The following is a 17292-nucleotide window of genomic DNA, read 5'->3' as shown; positions in this document are numbered from 1 at the left end:
CAGGCACAAAATCAAAACCCATTCGGGGGCAAACCAGATGTGAACATCTGCAGGAGACTCTACAGAGACAGAACCTTTAAAACTGCACCTTGCAGACCACAAGACGGTGCAATCACCTTCTAGCAAAACCACGATTTCATGAAATGAATGTGTCACACGTCACACAGGCAGTGCTCCAAGTTTACTGTGAAAGGCAACTGTCAGCACCGGTTTACAGTTTTAAATAGTTTGAATTTCTGGTGACACATGTTAATCACTTTTATGATGAAAACTCCTTTCTTTCTACTAGCTTCAAATGCAGTAATGAGATTCTTCACTTTGCGTTTTAAGATTTGGCTCAGATAATGTACAGTTAGTTAAGCGTTCTCCTAAGTACCCCAATATTTTCAGATTGTTTAACATCACAAGAGTGTGTGAAAATAGAACTTGGGACAGATGCAACAGGTTCCAGAAGTATTCCAAGCTGGAGTTGACTTAGGAACTGTCAGCCATTTTGGAAGAACGCACGGCTACCTGGGAACCCAGGATTACTTCTGTGTAAGCATCCATACCCCAAGTGTGCAAACGGCACTCAGCTCTGGGTGTTTTTACAAGACACTGAAACCATGACTTGATTACATTTAATTTGATTCCAATTAAAAAGCACTTAAGAAGTTTCTACTGAATTAGATTGCACTGAATGTTTCTATACAAGACACTTCATTACCTGTGGCAGCTTCGATTTAAGACGATCACAGCAAACTAAAACCCGGTTCATTTTAATAAAATGGGCTTTCTCCCACATGATTAGTTCACAATTCCATGCCATAGATTTTGATTTATTAAATAAATATATGGGATGCTAGAAACAACATTTATAATAGTGGACACTGCATTCACAATTCATCCAAGACAGCAAACCAGCGTTCTTAACTCTTCAAAGAGATCAGAGATGCCGCGGTGGGGAAGGGTTTGTTTGTTTTTAATAAAAATAAGGAGAAAACATCAAAACATTGAAACAAAAATCCTGCCTTTCGCCTGGATTCTTCTGGCAGAGAACTTTACAACTAACAAAAAAGGCACAAAACACAATTTGTGAATTATTAAGCAACAAGAGCCCAATAACTGCTGGTGTCACCATGCCATCCGACTTCCTGGCACACAGCATTCCCCCCTTCAAACAGACAACCACCTTGAGGTCCAATTGTTTTTGCATTCTCCATCAGGACACAAATCAAGACAAACATTTTAGGGTTTTTTGTCTTTCTGACACTGTTACTGCTTTACAAGACCCAGTGTGTGTCAAGGATTGCAAAGGGGGAAATGATTAAAAACAAAACGATGATTAAAAACAAATGTCCTCAAGTCAGCTATTTCGTACTAAGCACCAACCGCAGGGCTGGCTTCCACTGGACACAACCCTGCAGACACAGTTGGCATGGTCATCACTGATATTTCAGGAATAAAGGCAACTTTGTGGTTTGTGGTTAGGGATCGAGCACTAAGTGAACTTGTTATGTGTGTTCTTGAATAGGAAAACCCAGGCGGCATCTTGAGCCATTCACATTTGTAACAGTGTCTTTCTTTGGCCTTCCAGACTCTAATCGACCTAAAATTCAGTGACGGCACGATATATCTATCGGGTAATTAGAACTCTGAGGATCAACAAATAAAACATGTTATTGGCTTCTAGGCCTTCAATCAAACAAATATTTACAGCTGCAATCTGCAAACGTCAGTGTCTTTTTGGAAATTGGCATCGTATCAGAATCTGTGCTATGAACAAGGAACAGTTCCGAGGCATCAGCACCCTTCCCCGATTGGCACTGGAATTTTCAAATAATGCTGCACCCTTTCACACGCACTGTCACACACCATGACCTCTGGAAAAAAATTCTGCACTTCACCATATGTATAGACTTCTTTGAAAGTCGGCCCGACCTTGAGACCAAAATCCCTAGACCGCGGGCGGTGGGGGTGTTGGACAGTGAGTCGGCTCGGTGACCGGTAGCTACAGACATCAGAGAATGTGCTTGTTGTCGATGATCATTGCGGAAATCTGCCTATACCACACCGGAACAATCAATTTTGTAAATGATTGCAATAATCAAGGAAATTGCCTAATTTATAAATCCTTGCATACAGCTTTTTAATGGATCCTTCCATTTTAATGCTGATGCCTTCAGAGCTGAACGAATTGTTGTCCGGCCTGTCATTACACACAATGATAAAAACATTCCCCTCCACCGGTGAAACCACAGCTCATGGATATTCACATCTTCAACCCATAATCCCTCATTAGTGACTTCTGTGAAACTTTCACACGGAGGCAACTTCTCTGTGTCTGCAGCTTGGTGGGGTGGGGGGCGGGAAGAGACCCCTGTGAGGGCTGTGGACTCGGAACAAATCACCTTGCTACACTGAAACACATGGGCATCTCCCCACTCTGACAGCCCAGCCCAGAGGAGTTTTTCGTATTGTGCCATTTGGTCACCACCAAGCCTCAGAGCCCATGCCCCACAGTCACATGGTGCGTGCCACCCACATGGATGCTGAGCGATGAGGTGAAGCAAATGCGTGATGTCCCCACCTTTCCCTGCCACTGCCATGGACACCCGCAGGCTTTACCTGGCCGCCCGGCTGTGGACCCAGCTCCCGCCCTGAGCCCACCGCACCCCGTGGATTGCTCTGCTCGGTTAAGCCTTGGCCAATTGATCTGAGCCAATAGTGTGCTGTCAGTATTTTACTTACTGCTCAATCTCACTAACCTGACATTTATGGTGCACTGATTGGCCTCTGTCAGGGGTGGTGGTTGTAAATTCACTTTGAAAAGCTTTGTGTTAACAGCCTTCAGCCAGGCTCTGAGAAGAGTACCAACAGGCAGCCTGACAATCGCCCGACCTCCTGCCCTTATTACAGTGAGTAAATCAGGCTTTGAGCCATTAGGCTGGAGCCTGGGGCCTGCACAGAAAGGACTGACATGACGAAAGGTCAACCTCTGTCACACATGTGGAACAATTTGGATAATGGAATTCTGTAACTTATCTGAGGGAGGTGGCAAATGCTTACAAGGAAACGTAGATTCTGCCCCAGCTTCTCTGGCTTTTATGCTAAGTACTTATACTGGAGCCTGTGCTTCTTGTGTAAATACACAAGGAATGTCTGAACTCACAAAATCCTGGAGTACAAGTGATTCCAGAGAGAAATGGGGCGGGGGGGGGGGGAGCGGGAGAGAGGCTCAGAGATTGAGCGAACACCGTATTCTTGCAAGAGGCTCTCGCCACACTTTCAGTATGTTCCTTGCATCCTCTGAGAAGGCAGGAATGTGATCTTGCTGGCAGCCATCGCCAGCTCGGTCTGTGTACTTAAGTCAAACATCCAGCAAAAATAATACGCGTGTTTTCCAATTCAATCAAAAAATTTCAATGCAGAATGTTACACTGCAACTCTAAGTGATTAGAGTAACAGGGACATTTTTCCCCAGTAATTAAAACTTCCTTAAATTACTCAGTGAAACAGAAAGATCCCCTGAAGTTTCCAGCAACCAGAGAGAGCCTACGGCCCATTTCCATCTGCCCATTTGCTACCCTGCAAAGAATATGTTCAAGTCAGCATGGAAATGCAAGAAAGTTCCACGAGAAAACACACAGCTATGGAGCAAGAAATCCCCATGCATGGACAAAATGTTCTGAACAACAATAATGAAGAGCTTTGTGAATAATAGAAGAACTGAAAATTGTCTTGCAAACTTCAGAGCACAGTCTGTATCAAGCCTTTGGGACTAAGCACTAAAGTGCCACACGCACATTTGGATTAAACCTCACAGAAGTGAAGATTTCCCACAATAGCTGCTACAAGTCTGCTGGCTTTTTTCTTTCCCCCCCAAAAAAGTAATCTGGGGACTTGGAAAAGCGGGGCTGACACCGCAGGCGGGCACACAGAGCAACAGGCTTGACACGACCTTTGCAAGGCCACCGTAAAGGCCCGTTCTGGTTTTTAACACAATACTGGACGCTGTTCCAAGAGGCGGCAGATGGCTTTACAGTTTCTGTAAAACTACAAAATGCTCACACTGGATCCAATGCCCCCCCCCACCCCAAAGCATCTTCAAATTAAATGAGGTAAGGCCAGAGAGACGCCCCAGCTGTTCCTCTGCCTGGTAACATTACTGTGGCTTCTTTCTAGGAGTTCTCAAAATTTCAGCAAACTGACATCTTCAAAATCAAGCCGACAGACAGACTAGGATATTAAATGATCAACTGCTGAGAAACACAATTTTTCCTTCCACAGAACTGTGACAGCCACATAATTCTATCCCCTCGCGCTCTGGTGAATCAGACCGATCTGAGTCCAAGCGTACAACACAGAAACAGGGAATACACACTCGCAGGACTACCACTGGGACCATTTTGAAATGATTTTTTGAAATTGTAAATGATGACTTAAACTTTTGTTTTCAACCTCTAAAGATATACAAATGGATTCCATACTGTACGTTTGCAAGCGGGTCATTTGCAAAACTATATGCCATATACTTAAAATATGACATCAATGCATTCCCTTCTAGTACCAATTACTGGTGACGGTTTTGAAATATAAACATGTAGCCATGTGTAATATATTTTTAATCTGAGTTTTCATTAATATCTTTTGACCTAAGCTACATGGTAATGATGAAGAATGAAGCATTGGCTTAAAAGCAAAATTCTTATTAAATCTAAAATATTATGGCACAAAATCAAACCGCAAAAAGGCCCACATGACATTAACTCCTTTGAAATTCTCAAGAAAAATAATGAGGCTTCCCATGTCATGTACCTGGAAATAAGACCCTCAGTTTTACTCTGGCGGAGAGAAGACAGGTTCCACGGGACTCCAGGCCTTACGCGACCCTTCACTGGAACCCTAACAAGTCATTACATTATCTCAATTAGCAGAACAACTTCTCTTGGGTGAAAAATCAGTGCAATTTATGTTGTCATGACTGCTCAAATTTTTTGTCAAACCAGACTTTGAATGTCCGGAGCCATTTTCGCCTCCGTCTTCAGCTGCAACTCTGTCTTAAACTTCTGCATTTTGTCTCAGAGCATCTGAAACCCTCAACTGCATGCATTCCTCCGGTCCTTATGTGTTACATTCTGATGGTAAGCAGAAAGGGAAATCATGTGTAACTAGATGGATTTAGCTCAGGGGAAAAAGGGCACATTAATAATTGAGATAACGCTTTCAGAAATGTTGGAATTAAATGTGCCTTTTCCACTTCTTTATTAGAAAACACATTAGGACAAAATTATCTTACTCCCATCAATAATATCTAATTGCTGAGAAAGATTGTTTTCTCTGCAAAACAGTCAGAAGGAATGTTTCCCCGAGTATGTTCAAAAATAGCTGAAAATGTATCATGCATACAAGTCTTGCTGGAATAAACATACATAACAAAAGGAAAGTGATTATATAATGTGTCTGCTAATGCTTTTGTTTTGAAATACCTGGACTTATTATGTAAAAAAAATAACAATAATAAAAAAAACTTTGATTCTAAAAGAAATTGTTTCCCAAGATGATTAAAGAGGTTGACTTTTAATCTTCTTGGACTTATAGAAAATTACTTGCTTTATTATTAATAACAAGGAAAAGAAAAGCTCTTGAAATTTCCTCACAACACCCAAAAGTGTCAAAACACACTGAATGCTACAGACCGATAGCTAACTTTATTTGCTGGATTACACAGAAAGAAAATATTAACTGCAAAATCCTAACATGTTTATACACTGAACAAGCAAGCTCTCCATGGCTGAAAAAGTCATTTTCTATATAGAAGATACTTTAAACAAAAGAAGTCACAGAGGTGGGCCTGACGGCTCGAGCCAAGCCTTCGTGTGTGTAACCAAGTACTGGAAACAATGGGCTGTCAACCGAAGCAAGAATCCATCATCTGCTTGGAAACAGTGACGGCAAAAAGATTAGCAATCCATTTATTGTACTGAAATAAAGATAAGTAACCCCAGGAAGATCCATCAGGACCTGGCTATTGAACTTTAAATATAAAGGCATTTCCTCATCAGCAAGTGACCTGCAAAAACCTAAGAGAAATGATCCCAGCTGACTTTTAGAACGAGAGACTCATAATTCAACTGCGTTTCATTTTTTAAAGATCTGCTTTACGTCAAGCTGATATTCTGGGAGATAAAGAATATGGTTTTAAAATAAATAATTATTACATGAGTCATTAAACAATTATTGCCAACATTTCCTCTTAGACCCGTCCTGCCTTCCAATTACAGATACGCTGGTATAAATAACGCCGCGATTTCGAAAAAATTTCACAACAGAATTTCTATTTAAAAGGAAACATTAAAACGTAAGAAATAATTCAGCATTTAGAATCTTGTCACAAATATAATTCAAATAGTCATGTTTCATAGAAATCATAAGGCTTTCAAATTAAAAATCAACTCCTGCTTGGCATCTTACAAATAATTATACTAGTAAGAACCTGAAACCTATTTTTTAAAGTCAGCATTTTATCTTGCAAATGGACATGGGCACTAAGTTAACTGGGCTCAGTTTGCTGTATTTTATTTGATGTCCCAGGAGACTGATAAATTTCAGATGGCTGAAGCATTAACACCCTTCGGTTTCTGAAATGCACAGTATCCTAGCTGTTGTTACAGTGATAAAAATAGATCGGTTATATCCTACATCTAGGAGCAGGGCTCTGCAGCCAGCCTCCAGCATATATGCAGCCAGCTCTTTTTACAACACAGAAATCAACTCTGTACACGCCCCTTCCAACACACTCAATTCACCACCTGAAATCATACACTCACTTTGCATCTACTGAAGTACTGAGACAGGAAAAAAAAAAAAAACTCATCAAATCTCCCAGTTTCTTTTACTACAAGAGAATTTGAACTTCATGCAGTGCAAGTCCAGTCACAAAAGCCCCCTGGTTTGCAGTATACACATTCTATATGTGTAGTGGCTTCCTGCCAACAGCCTAGTCACTCAAAGTCTTCCAGGAAAACTAATGTGTTTGTGGCTTTGTCCCCTGGCATTCTAAAAATAGGTAGGCAGCGTGGTGCAAAATGACAGGATCCCATTTTTGCATTTTCCGATATTCCAAACCCGTGCCACTCAACAGCTGCTTGACCGTGCCCCTCAGGCCAGTATGTGCAGGCCCGTGGCTGGGTGCAGCTCCAGTTCCCGACAACATCGCTGGACTATGAGCCATGCCTGGCAGTATTTTATAAACTGTAAACCACATGGAGGTTACAACCAATTAGTCAGAAACAAAAACTAACTAGGAAATGTTGCAAAGCCAGATGCTTTGATTAGTTTTCTTACACAAAAACACAAACTGCTCATCTACCGCCACGTATCCTGCACCAAGCCACTGTCCCCATCTTAAACAGATTTCTGCTTTTTTTTTTTTTTTAAAGAAGGACCATTTAGCAATAAATATGCAGATCCCCCAGCCCCCATGCGCATTCATGCAAGCACACACAGTCTGGACTCTTCTCCGAAGACTAAGCATGTATATGCAATCATTTATTAACAGCAGCTGAGGAGTGACGTGGCCTGGGAGCATGGCAGGACAGTGGGGAGGCCACTGAGGCCCAGTGCCCTCCTGCTGTGGGTTGCAGGCTCACACTCAGCTTAAGGGGGCTTGTAGAGGCTACTCCAGCACCCCCAACTCCTAGGAGCCATGGGAAGGCTCTGGATAGCAGGTCCGCTTTCCTCAACATGGCATCTCCAGGACCCAGTATAGTGCTAGCTGGAGTGGGCACTGGGCATCCTCAGGACCTAGTACAGTGCTGGCTGGAGTGGATTTGGAGTCCCAGGTGTGTCATTTTAGTGACTATGAGGCGGCTCACAGTCCACAGGCCATCAAGTGTGAGCGACACATTCTTACAGAAGCAATCCCTTAGTGGAGCGGCCAGGTCCCTGCCAGCTTGGCCCTCAAGCAACTCTGTTCTCTGATCACCTGGCCACAGTCCGAGGCACATTATGCTTTAGGGTTTGATTCGTAGTATTTTGCATTTCCTAAAAAACTCTCCTGAGGATGTTACAGCTACAGCCTTGGGGTTGTGGGGGTGTGCATATGACTATTGACAGCACCTGTCTCTTTTAGTGGTCGCCCTCAGAAATCAACCACCTTGGGCTGACGTGTTCCAACAGGTTGTTCTCATACAGCGCATCATCAAGTAAACCTGGGCCAGTTCAGCACTCTCACCAACTGTGCCAGAGTTTTCCTGAGTCTTGGGGACTGCAGTGTTCCCTTCTCAGAGAAGGCACAGAATGTGCGCCTTCTGATTCACGGCGCAGCATCCTTATCCCGGGCATTTTGAAAGTTGGGGGGAAAAAGCAGCATTCACAAGAAACTTCATTCACAAAACTGTTACACCTGAGCGAATCAGCAGGCCTCTCTCCTCTTTCCTCCCTCCCTCCAGCTCTGAGCACAGAAATACCCTACGTTGGAGGAGGGGAGTGCTGGAAGTAAAGCTAGCCCTCAAGCTCACCCGGCATCTACCCCACACCAGTTCCAGCCGCTCAGGGGTTCTTAAGGCTCAGAGACACACAGAGTCAAATCCAACCCGGCAACAGCAGAGGCAGCTTCAGGAAGCAGGGGAGGGGTCTGGCTTCCTGGGTGGGTGCCGGCTTTGAACCAGGGTGGTGGTGGGCAGGGGTGTGCGGGAGGACCGGGCGCGGAGCAGCGAGCACTCACCTCCCAGAGATGCTGCGTGTTCCTCACGGCGCCTGCCTGCACTTTCTCCGGGGGCAGGAGCACGCCCTGGAAGGGCCCGATCCACGTGCCCTGCTGGATCCTCTGCGCCGCGCAGATGCCGTAGGCCAGGCCCGGCACGGTGCTGGTGCACAGGCACACCTCGCGCGGCAGGTCCCGCAGCCACTCGGGCAGCTCCGGCGGGGGCGCGGCGGCCGCGGCGCTGCTGGTGCCCACGAGCCGGCGCAGCGAGTGCAGCGGCCCGTGCATCGGGCACTCGCCGTTGCGGTTGTCCGCGCACATGTCGCAACCTACGGGAGACACGCGGGGAGGGAGGGAAGCGAGAGGTTAACCCGACCTCTGGGGCTGCCCGTCACTGATGGGGGAGGGGAGGGAGCATCCCCGCCTGTCCCATGAGCCACCTGCTGGGGGTGGGGGGATGAACGTCGAGGAGACCCGAACCCGCGCCGCTCCGCCTAGGAATTCATGCTTCCCGCCTCTGCTTGATACCGCTGGTAGCGGCGGCTCCCCGCACCTGACCCTCCCTGGACTAGCTCCGGGTGCGTCTGCCGGCGTACTGAAAACAAAACCCGTCTCTTGCCCAAACTGACATACTGGAGAGGTTTTAGGTCGCAGTCACCTGCGTGTTTGATGCGCCTTTGCTTGCAATTACAGGGGAGACGTTTAGAAACGTCTGGCTCGGGGAGCCGTTTCCAACACAGCCCACCCCCAAACCGGGGACAAACCCACCCCCGCCAACTGGAGCCCCCGTGCGCCCAATCCCCGGCCCCAAGGGGTCCCCTCGCGTGCCGTCAACGCTCACCCCAGGCGCTGCAGTGGGGCGTCTGGTGACGGCTCGGGGGAGGGGGGGCTCAGTCGGTTGGTGCCCTCGAACAAGCCCTCCACAGAGGCTCAACCGAGAGAGGACCCCGGAGCCCTGCCCCCAAGGCTAACCCCGAGTTCAAACGCGCTATAAACGCACCAGGGCTGTGTGGCCGAAGCTTTCTCAGCACCCGAGCTCCTGAGGCAGTCGGCGCGCAAGGACACCCCCACCCTCAGGGAAGGGAGGCTGCGGGCAGCAGGGCCTGCAGCGACCGCGCTGTCGGATCCCAGCGCCCTCCGGGTTATTAATGGACCTGGTGGAGCCGCAGTGTCTGCGCCCGGGCGCGGCTGGCCTGCCCAGAGAGGAGGTGGCCTCGGCGGCGCAGCTGCTGGAGCTACTCGGCCTTCGTGGCTCAGCCTACCCGCGGAGCCCTGGAGCCTCGAGGGGTGATGGAGAGAGCTGGGCACCCGCAGAGGCTCCAGCGCTGGGTGGCCCTGGGGACTTGTGATACCTGAGCCAGGCTTTGGTCACTTGCTAAACCTGGTGCGTCATCCTTTAATGCGTCATCCTTTACCTGCCATCTGCTTGCTGAAAGGGCTGAAGCCCCAGAACTTTCCACTAACATAGGTAAATGAGAACTCTCTCCCTAAATTGTTTCAACCCAGAGGGGCTGATTCTAAGTCCAGCTGTGTTTGCCTCCCAGGAGAGCCTGGGAAATGGAAACACCTGCGGGCTGCAGCTTCTGGTAGGTGAATCCTTGAAGCCACCACCTGTTTCTGTAGATGGGGGAGCATCTTCCCTCCCTCCCCCACAGGCCATCTTCTGCCTCCTTCTTGCAACAAGCAGCACTGTTAACACCCTTCAGGGCTGCAGAAGGGACAAACGACCAGCACAGCCACCACCAAGTGCCAGTAAGGCACCTGCTTCCAAGTAAACCCCAGCAAAGTCTGAGCGCCAAGGTTCCAACTCCGCACGGGAGGCTCTGCAGGTCGACCAGAAGGACCTGAAGCTTGGGACGGCCGAGAGAGGGGCTGTAATTAGGTATACCTGATTCCTAGCCTTCAAACCCAAAGATTTAGCAAGACAAATGCAAGCCAGGAGAATTCTAATCCCAAACTCATTACTCAATCAATAGAATTGAAGTATTCCACGGAGATAACTATTTTAGGGCCACAAAACTTGCCATAACAAGATTGAGCTATGGCGATTTCTCTCTTTTCCCACACTCTGGGGAGATGGGGGAGGGTTTCAGTTGAGAAAAGAAGTAGGGGTGTATACGGATAAGATCCATGGTTTTGAGTTTCAGCATCTGGCCTCCAGGGTGACCTTTCAACACCTTGGCAAAAATAGCTGAAAACAAATGACAAGCCCCAAATGCAAGATGCCCATGAAAAAAAAAAAAAAAAAACCCAGATCACCCCAGGGAGCCGCTGAACCACTTTTTCCTTTCTGGTTGACTACATGAAGCAGTAGGTGAAAAACAAGAGCTTCTAGAATTCCGTCCCCAAGGCCTGAGCAGACTGTTCCCAACCACTCCCTCCCGCTACAACATAAGAGAAGACAGCCACTCCAGCCACTGCCCGCCTCCCTAACTGCCCAACACACACACACACACACACACACACACACAACTGCAGCAGGTGATAATAAACCCCTATTGCTTTTGTTTCCACCAAGTATTGGGAAAACTTAAGAGTAGCCTTTTGCAGAGTGACAAAACTAAGGCTCCAACAATATCTGCTACATCACCCAGCGTCAGGTTCCCAGTACATGGACCAGGTCACCCCAGCCCCTCTGAGTCTTCTTAATGGGTGGCTCACTCAAGGCTCCATCAAAACAGCCTGCCAGCAAAGTGGACCAACTGCCATCATATTTTACCCTCGCTTCTCATGTCATTGTTTTTAATATACAAAACCCCATCCACCTAGGCTTTCTGACTTGCATCTCAGGGATCAAGTGGAATGTATAAAACAAGCCACTTGTTTTTAGGGGGCTGGTGACAAACAGGATGCAAGCAGACGAATAGTCTAACAGACTATGTCCTTGTCAGTGAGCCATAAAACGCCGGCGTGGAAAGGTCTGAGGACGCTGTGGGCCGGACACCCCAACATTTATAAAAGCATTATCCGTGGGGTGATGGGACAGGACACACAGCTCACACTCCAGAACACCAATGCCTAACACAACACGGCTGTCTGTGGGCAAGCTCCTGTTTGCTCCTGAAACTAAGGCAAGTTGGTGTGCAAGTTGGCAATTACTATTCACAAGGAATTTTCTATTTGCAAGAGGTATTCTATTTAAGCAAGATATTTTGAAATGCCGTTTCAGCATGGGGAATCCACGCCAGGCAGGTCTCTGCTTTACCCTGAAGACAAGCTGTCATGGCCCAGTCGAGGGGGAGGGGACCCGGCTAGGTCACAGACGCCTTGCCCTCCCGCCTGCAAAAGGCCAGCCTGGGTAAGGGGGGACTCACTTTCACTGCACACCTGTCCGCTGCTTCCGAGGCTTTCCCAAGCGCACAGAGATGACTTCGAATTTTTAATAGATCTGCTAAAGACATGTTTTCTGTTGTTGTTGTTGTTTGGTTGGTTTTTTTTTTCTAATTTCCTTCCCTGTTCTTGAAAAGTGAAATGCCAACTGCCGAGGTCTGTGGGAGTCTGGAGCGCCACAGCATCGGACCCGCGGAGGGCCCCCTCCCCATCCAGCCTTCGCAGCCCGTGGCTCAAGGAAGCAAGCAGGAGCCGACAGCGTGTTTCCGCACCTCCCCACGCCACCCCTCCACCCAGCCCCAGCCCCAGAGCAGCGGCCTCTCCAGCCATAAATCCTCCCGCAGCCAGTCGCCGAGGTCGCGGCCCACAACCCCGCGGGCCAAGCCCTGCGAGGCCAGAGCCCTTCGATCGTCCAGGAGGCTCGGCCCCGGGAGTGCCGCCTGCTGGCCGCGCTGCGCACCCCGGGCCAGAGGAGGAGCTGGCCCCGGGGGACAGAGAGCGGCCCGGAACCTCTGCGGGGCCGAAAGGACAGACAGGGTGCCCGTGCGCCACGCGAATGCGGGCGCCTTGTGGGAAGGGGTGTCGGCTGGAGGACTGCGCACCAGGGCTGCCTTGGAAGAGCTCTCGTCCCATCCCAGGCATGGCCGCCGCCCATCCACCCTCCTCTAACCGACGGGGGTCTTGCAGGCCCTGTGAGAAGGGAGAAGGGCCAGCTCGCGCTTCGGGAAGGGGAAGCCAAGGGCTTTCGCGCCTGTGGGCAGCGCGATCCGCGGGGGGCCCTTCTTGGGGCGCTCCCTGAGCCAGTGCCCAGTTTACGCACTGCGGCCACACACAGGGCAGTGTCTGTCCTGCTGGGCCAGGCCTGCCCGGGCGTGGCCCGGGACCCCTAGAGCAAGACACAAGGAGAAGACGAGAAGCAGCAAAAAAGAAATGTGTGCTTTTATTCGTCTCCCCCACGACGACGGCATTACAGAATTCCACGGGCGCGCCAGTGGTGTGGCGGAAGCAGACCGATGCGGAATAAACCCGGCCGGCCCCTGCCCTGCGCGGCTGCCACGTCCACCGCGCAGATGATGAATAGAAGCCGCGAGAGGAGATCGAAGCCGGCCCGGCCAGCCCCACTCTCTCCTACAAAACGAGAAGGCAATTAATTGTGGCGTGTCCCCCATCCTTCATCTCCTGGTGGCACATATCGACGGAGATTACTGCTGATGGACCATTTTATCACCTTAAATAAACAGTCGCCACCCCTCCTAACCTCAATCTCAAACACGGCTCTGTGTTCGGTTCCAGGGCACTAGATAACGAATGTTAGAAAGCGTGTGTGTTGTGTGTTGCGGGACGGAGCGGGCCTGCTGCACACCGAGAACGCAGAGAGGAACACAGACACGCAAGCCCACGCACGCACCGCAAGCCCACGCACGCACCGCTGGCTGGTGGTCCACAGCCTGGATGCTGGTGCAGGTGTGGGGAGGGCGCGGGGAACTGAGTGCACGAGGCCTCTGGAGCGCGCCCCAGGGCTCCAAGCTCCCCCAACCCTGTTAGAAAAGATTAAGGAGAGATCAAAAACCAGGTACCGCCTTTATCTTTTACCAGGACCAAACTGCTCCCCACAACCAGAAAAACCAGACTTCATCGTGGCTCCCCAGTCTCATTCCCCAATGCGGGCACAGCTTGGAGCTACCCACAAATGCGCCTCTGCCCACGGCCCAGCACACATCCACTGTTCCCAGTACTGTTCCCCATGATTAAGCTTCCTAAAGTTCCAAGGACAGTGACAGACTCCCAAGCCCCTCAAGGTTCAGCTTGTGGCTGAGGCACCCGGGGGGGGGGGGAGGTGGTTTGACTGTCACCTGCCGCCCAAGTACCAAGGGGGACTGTCCACACAGAATGGTGTGAGCATCCAACTGATGAGAAGATCTGGCATAGGCAAGATCTTCTGGAAGCCTTGGGGGTCCCACAGCCCACAGGCGATCAGCGGCGTCAGTGAGGGCAGAAGCGTATATTGCAGGAGCAGATCTCACCTCCCTCCCTCTTCCACTGCGTGGCCACCTCAGGCTTTAGGAGAGAGGAACCCTTGCAGGGCAGCTAAAGTTGCAAGCTCAGCCAGAGTGAACTTCAGCCCCAGGAATTTAAAAAAAATCCTCAGAGCTGGATCACAAATGCACAGCTTCTGCTGTTGTTAACTTCCTGGGTGTCAGACCTGCAAGTCCCTTCACCTTGGCATGTAGGCCAGATGGCAATCAAGTTCCCCGGTGAATCTGCAGGGTTGCGGAGTGCTTGGCTTACAGGACAACGCATCGCTTATTGCTGATCCCAGACGCAACGAAAGGAAAAAGAAGCAAGAAGGCCGTGCCCCTCGCCTGCCTTGTAGGAAAAACAGAAAAACCGCTCAGCACACCAAATGACAAAATGAAGCAACACTGAGCCACCTCATTCCAGAATTATTTTGGAAAGAGGCATGCCCCTCCAAAAAGAAAAGAAGAAGAAAGAAAAACAAAAGTGACATTTCTAGGTGGCGATTAATCAGGGCTCTCCGTTAGTGTCCGCCTCACCTCTCACCACAAATCTGGGAAAAGGAAAAACTTTCCTTTCCAGAGACCTGCTGTCCGGCTTGCTCGACAAGGGAAAAGGGATCCTTTTTTTCCGTTACAGGCAGGCCCGGGCTAGGGTCGACTCAAACACTTTTTGAGTCCAGAAAACACATCCCTCCATTTCACGAGGCAGCCTAGGGGTGCTTTCCCAGAGAGGTCCTAGCAGACAAGCTCCAAGTCTCCCAGCATCTTCCGGGTGCAGCTATTCCAGCTTCCTATTGTCTTGCTCAATTGCCCTTTAATTAGGACGATCTAACTTCCCCACCACTGGCCCACAGCTGACTCCACTGGAGACACCACACAATAGGAACCGCACAAATAGAAATCTTCATTCGTGTCCCTTCAGTCAAAGGTCTTTGATGAAAACGTACGAAAATGTCAAGCCTGGATGCAAATCGCGCCGGGGCTGAACCGCGCTGCCCCGAGTGGGGCCGGCACCCATCTAATTCACGGGAGAAACTGCGTTCCAGGCAGCAGCCTGGGGAAAATGCCTCTTCCACGGCGAGCGCCTTACCTTTCCGTGTCGCAAGTTTAAAGAACTGCCTCGAAAACCCTCATGACATCGGGCAATATAAAATTTGGGGGAAACCCTTTAAAACAACACAAAATTTTCAACAACTTAAAACAAGTCATTTTCACTGCACCGGGAAGTAGCCTGGGGAGTTGCCATCTCCGACCAGTACTTAACTCTGGGACTCAAAGGAAAGGGGAAGTTACAGCAGATGCTCCCTTGGTCGGTAATTATCCGCATCCTGGTGGCCACTAATACGCCTCAAGCGCTAGCCTCCCGCCCCGTGGATTTGTTTTTTCTAGGGGGAAAAAATCACTTTCAACAGCTGTCAAGGAAGTTATTTTGCTTTTACCACGCATAAGGAAGTTCAGCAAGCGGCAGACAGGGGAGGGATCGATACAAAATACTAAAGTACGACGCCCTGGTCTCCTAACGAAGGAGGCTGACGGAGTGGGACGGGGAAAGCAGAGGTGGGAATGTCCGTCTTCCCAACTCTGCCCTGCCTGCAGTCCGACCCCCAGCCTCCTTCCCCGCGGTCCGCAGACCTCTCTCCCAGAACCCGACTCGCGCTGCCGCCATCACGAGCGAGCGGCGCGACCACACAGCCCTTCCAAAGGGAACCAAAAGAAACGGGTCTAGGGCAACACACGTTCTTGGTTTTCACTTCAGAGATTTGCTGTAAAAAAACCTCACAACGCGGCTGCACGGATGTCCAGCCTTTAAAAAAAATGTGCACGCAGGAGCCCGGGGTCACTACAGCCCTGACGGTGGGTCGGGCGTTCGCCACTTTGGCGAACGAGACAGGAAGATGCGTTTTCTAAATGCCTGACATTTTTACTTAAAACCAAACCCACGGGTGAACCAACACCGACCGCAAAGGTTCTCAAGCTCGAGACGGAGTCTGCGAGCCACGACACCACCCAGAAATCGGATTTTTTTTCTTCTCCCGCCCAGAAATCGGAATTTTTCTTCTCCCTAAAGCAAGGGATATATTTTTCTTTTCCTCCTTTGGGCAAAGAGACAGTTGACCTTCCCCGGTCCCTGGGAGCCCCGATCCCACCCACTGGGGACTGTGAAGCAGAGGGGGCGTGCGGAGAGCAGACCCCAGAGTCCCCTCCTCTCCACTACCGGCCATCAAAGCCGCTCCCCTCTTTCTCCAACGCCAGACAACTTTGGCTACAGTGTCCAGCCCCGGCCCAGCCCCAGCGCACCCCCCACCCCTTGCCCCCGGCGTCCCGCCTCCCCGACAGGCGCCCGTGCCCGCCGGCGCCAGCGCCCCGGGAGAGCGCGCGGGCTGCGGCTGCTACGTACGGTTGTTGGGGTCGCTGGCGTGCTGGTTGAGTGGGATGATCTCCATGCGCTGCTGCCCGTACAGGTAATAGTCCAGCTCCTCTGCGCTGCAGCGGAAGCGCGCGGCGCCCCGGCCGTCGCCGCCGCACTTGGCGGGCCCTGGGCCCGAGGCCGCGCCGAGGCACAGGTCCTTGGGGGGCAGCGGCTCGGCGGCCACCGCGGCGGCGGCCAGGGGCGCGAACACGGGCAGCTGCGCCACGGGCAGGGCCGAGAGCCCCGCCAGCGCCGCGGCGGCAGCGGCAGCGGCGGCGGCCGCGGCGCACGAGGAGGCAGAGGAGGCCGAGGCGGAGGACGAGGAGGACGAGGAGGCCGGGGTGGACGAGGCGGAGGAGAGCGAGGCGGGTCGCGGGCGCAGGCTGTCGAGTGGGGGTTCGGGGCGCTCCGGGGGCGGCGGCGGCGGTGGCGGCTGGAGAGGCTGCGGCGCGCCCAGGGGGCCGGCGGGGCCTCCGCCCTTGAACGGGCCGCCGGCGCCGTGGGGAAAGAGTTGCTGCCAGTGCTGCAGGTAGGCTGGGTCCACTTTGAGGAAGGCTGAGCCGCCCGGCTCTCCAGGCTTCAGCATGTCCGACGCCTCGAGCTGGGGCAGAGAGCAGGAAGGGCGCTGGTGAGCCAGACCCCGGGGCGCCGGGGAGCTGGGAGGGAGGCTGCCTGGACCCGGGGCTCCGCCCGCGGCAGCCCGCTTCGTCGGCTCCTTCCTCCCGACTGCCTCGCCGGGGCGCAAAGTTGACTCGAAAGCCTCCCGGAGGGAGCCGCGAGTGCCCGGCGGTGCCTGGCGGCCCGCGAGGGCGCACGGCGCTGGGCCCGGCGAGGGGGCGCTTGGCCGC

General features: G+C 51.2%; 1 protein-coding gene across 1 annotated transcript in view; it reads right to left on the bottom strand.

Annotated features, from left to right (window-relative positions):
- The window catches only part of PRDM6 (PR/SET domain 6), a 90355-nt gene extending 73311 nt beyond the window's left edge, over positions 1-17044 (bottom strand). Inside the window, exons 1-2 of the mRNA XM_040976349.1 lie at positions 16433-17044; positions 8708-9015 (exon numbers count right to left, since the gene is read on the bottom strand). Of these exons, the coding sequence (XP_040832283.1) occupies positions 8708-9015; positions 16433-17030 (906 nt within the window). The 5' untranslated portion in view covers positions 17031-17044. The remainder of the gene's footprint in view (positions 1-8707; positions 9016-16432) is intronic.
- Between the last annotated feature and the right edge of the window lie 248 nt (positions 17045-17292).

This window comes from Ochotona curzoniae, unplaced genomic scaffold, assembly GCF_017591425.1.
Source record: "Ochotona curzoniae isolate NIBS_2020 unplaced genomic scaffold, NIBS_Ocur_1.0 contig_1, whole genome shotgun sequence".
NCBI classification, from domain to species: domain Eukaryota; kingdom Metazoa; phylum Chordata; class Mammalia; order Lagomorpha; family Ochotonidae; genus Ochotona; species Ochotona curzoniae.
This window is presented reverse-complemented; position numbering and strand designations above follow the sequence as displayed.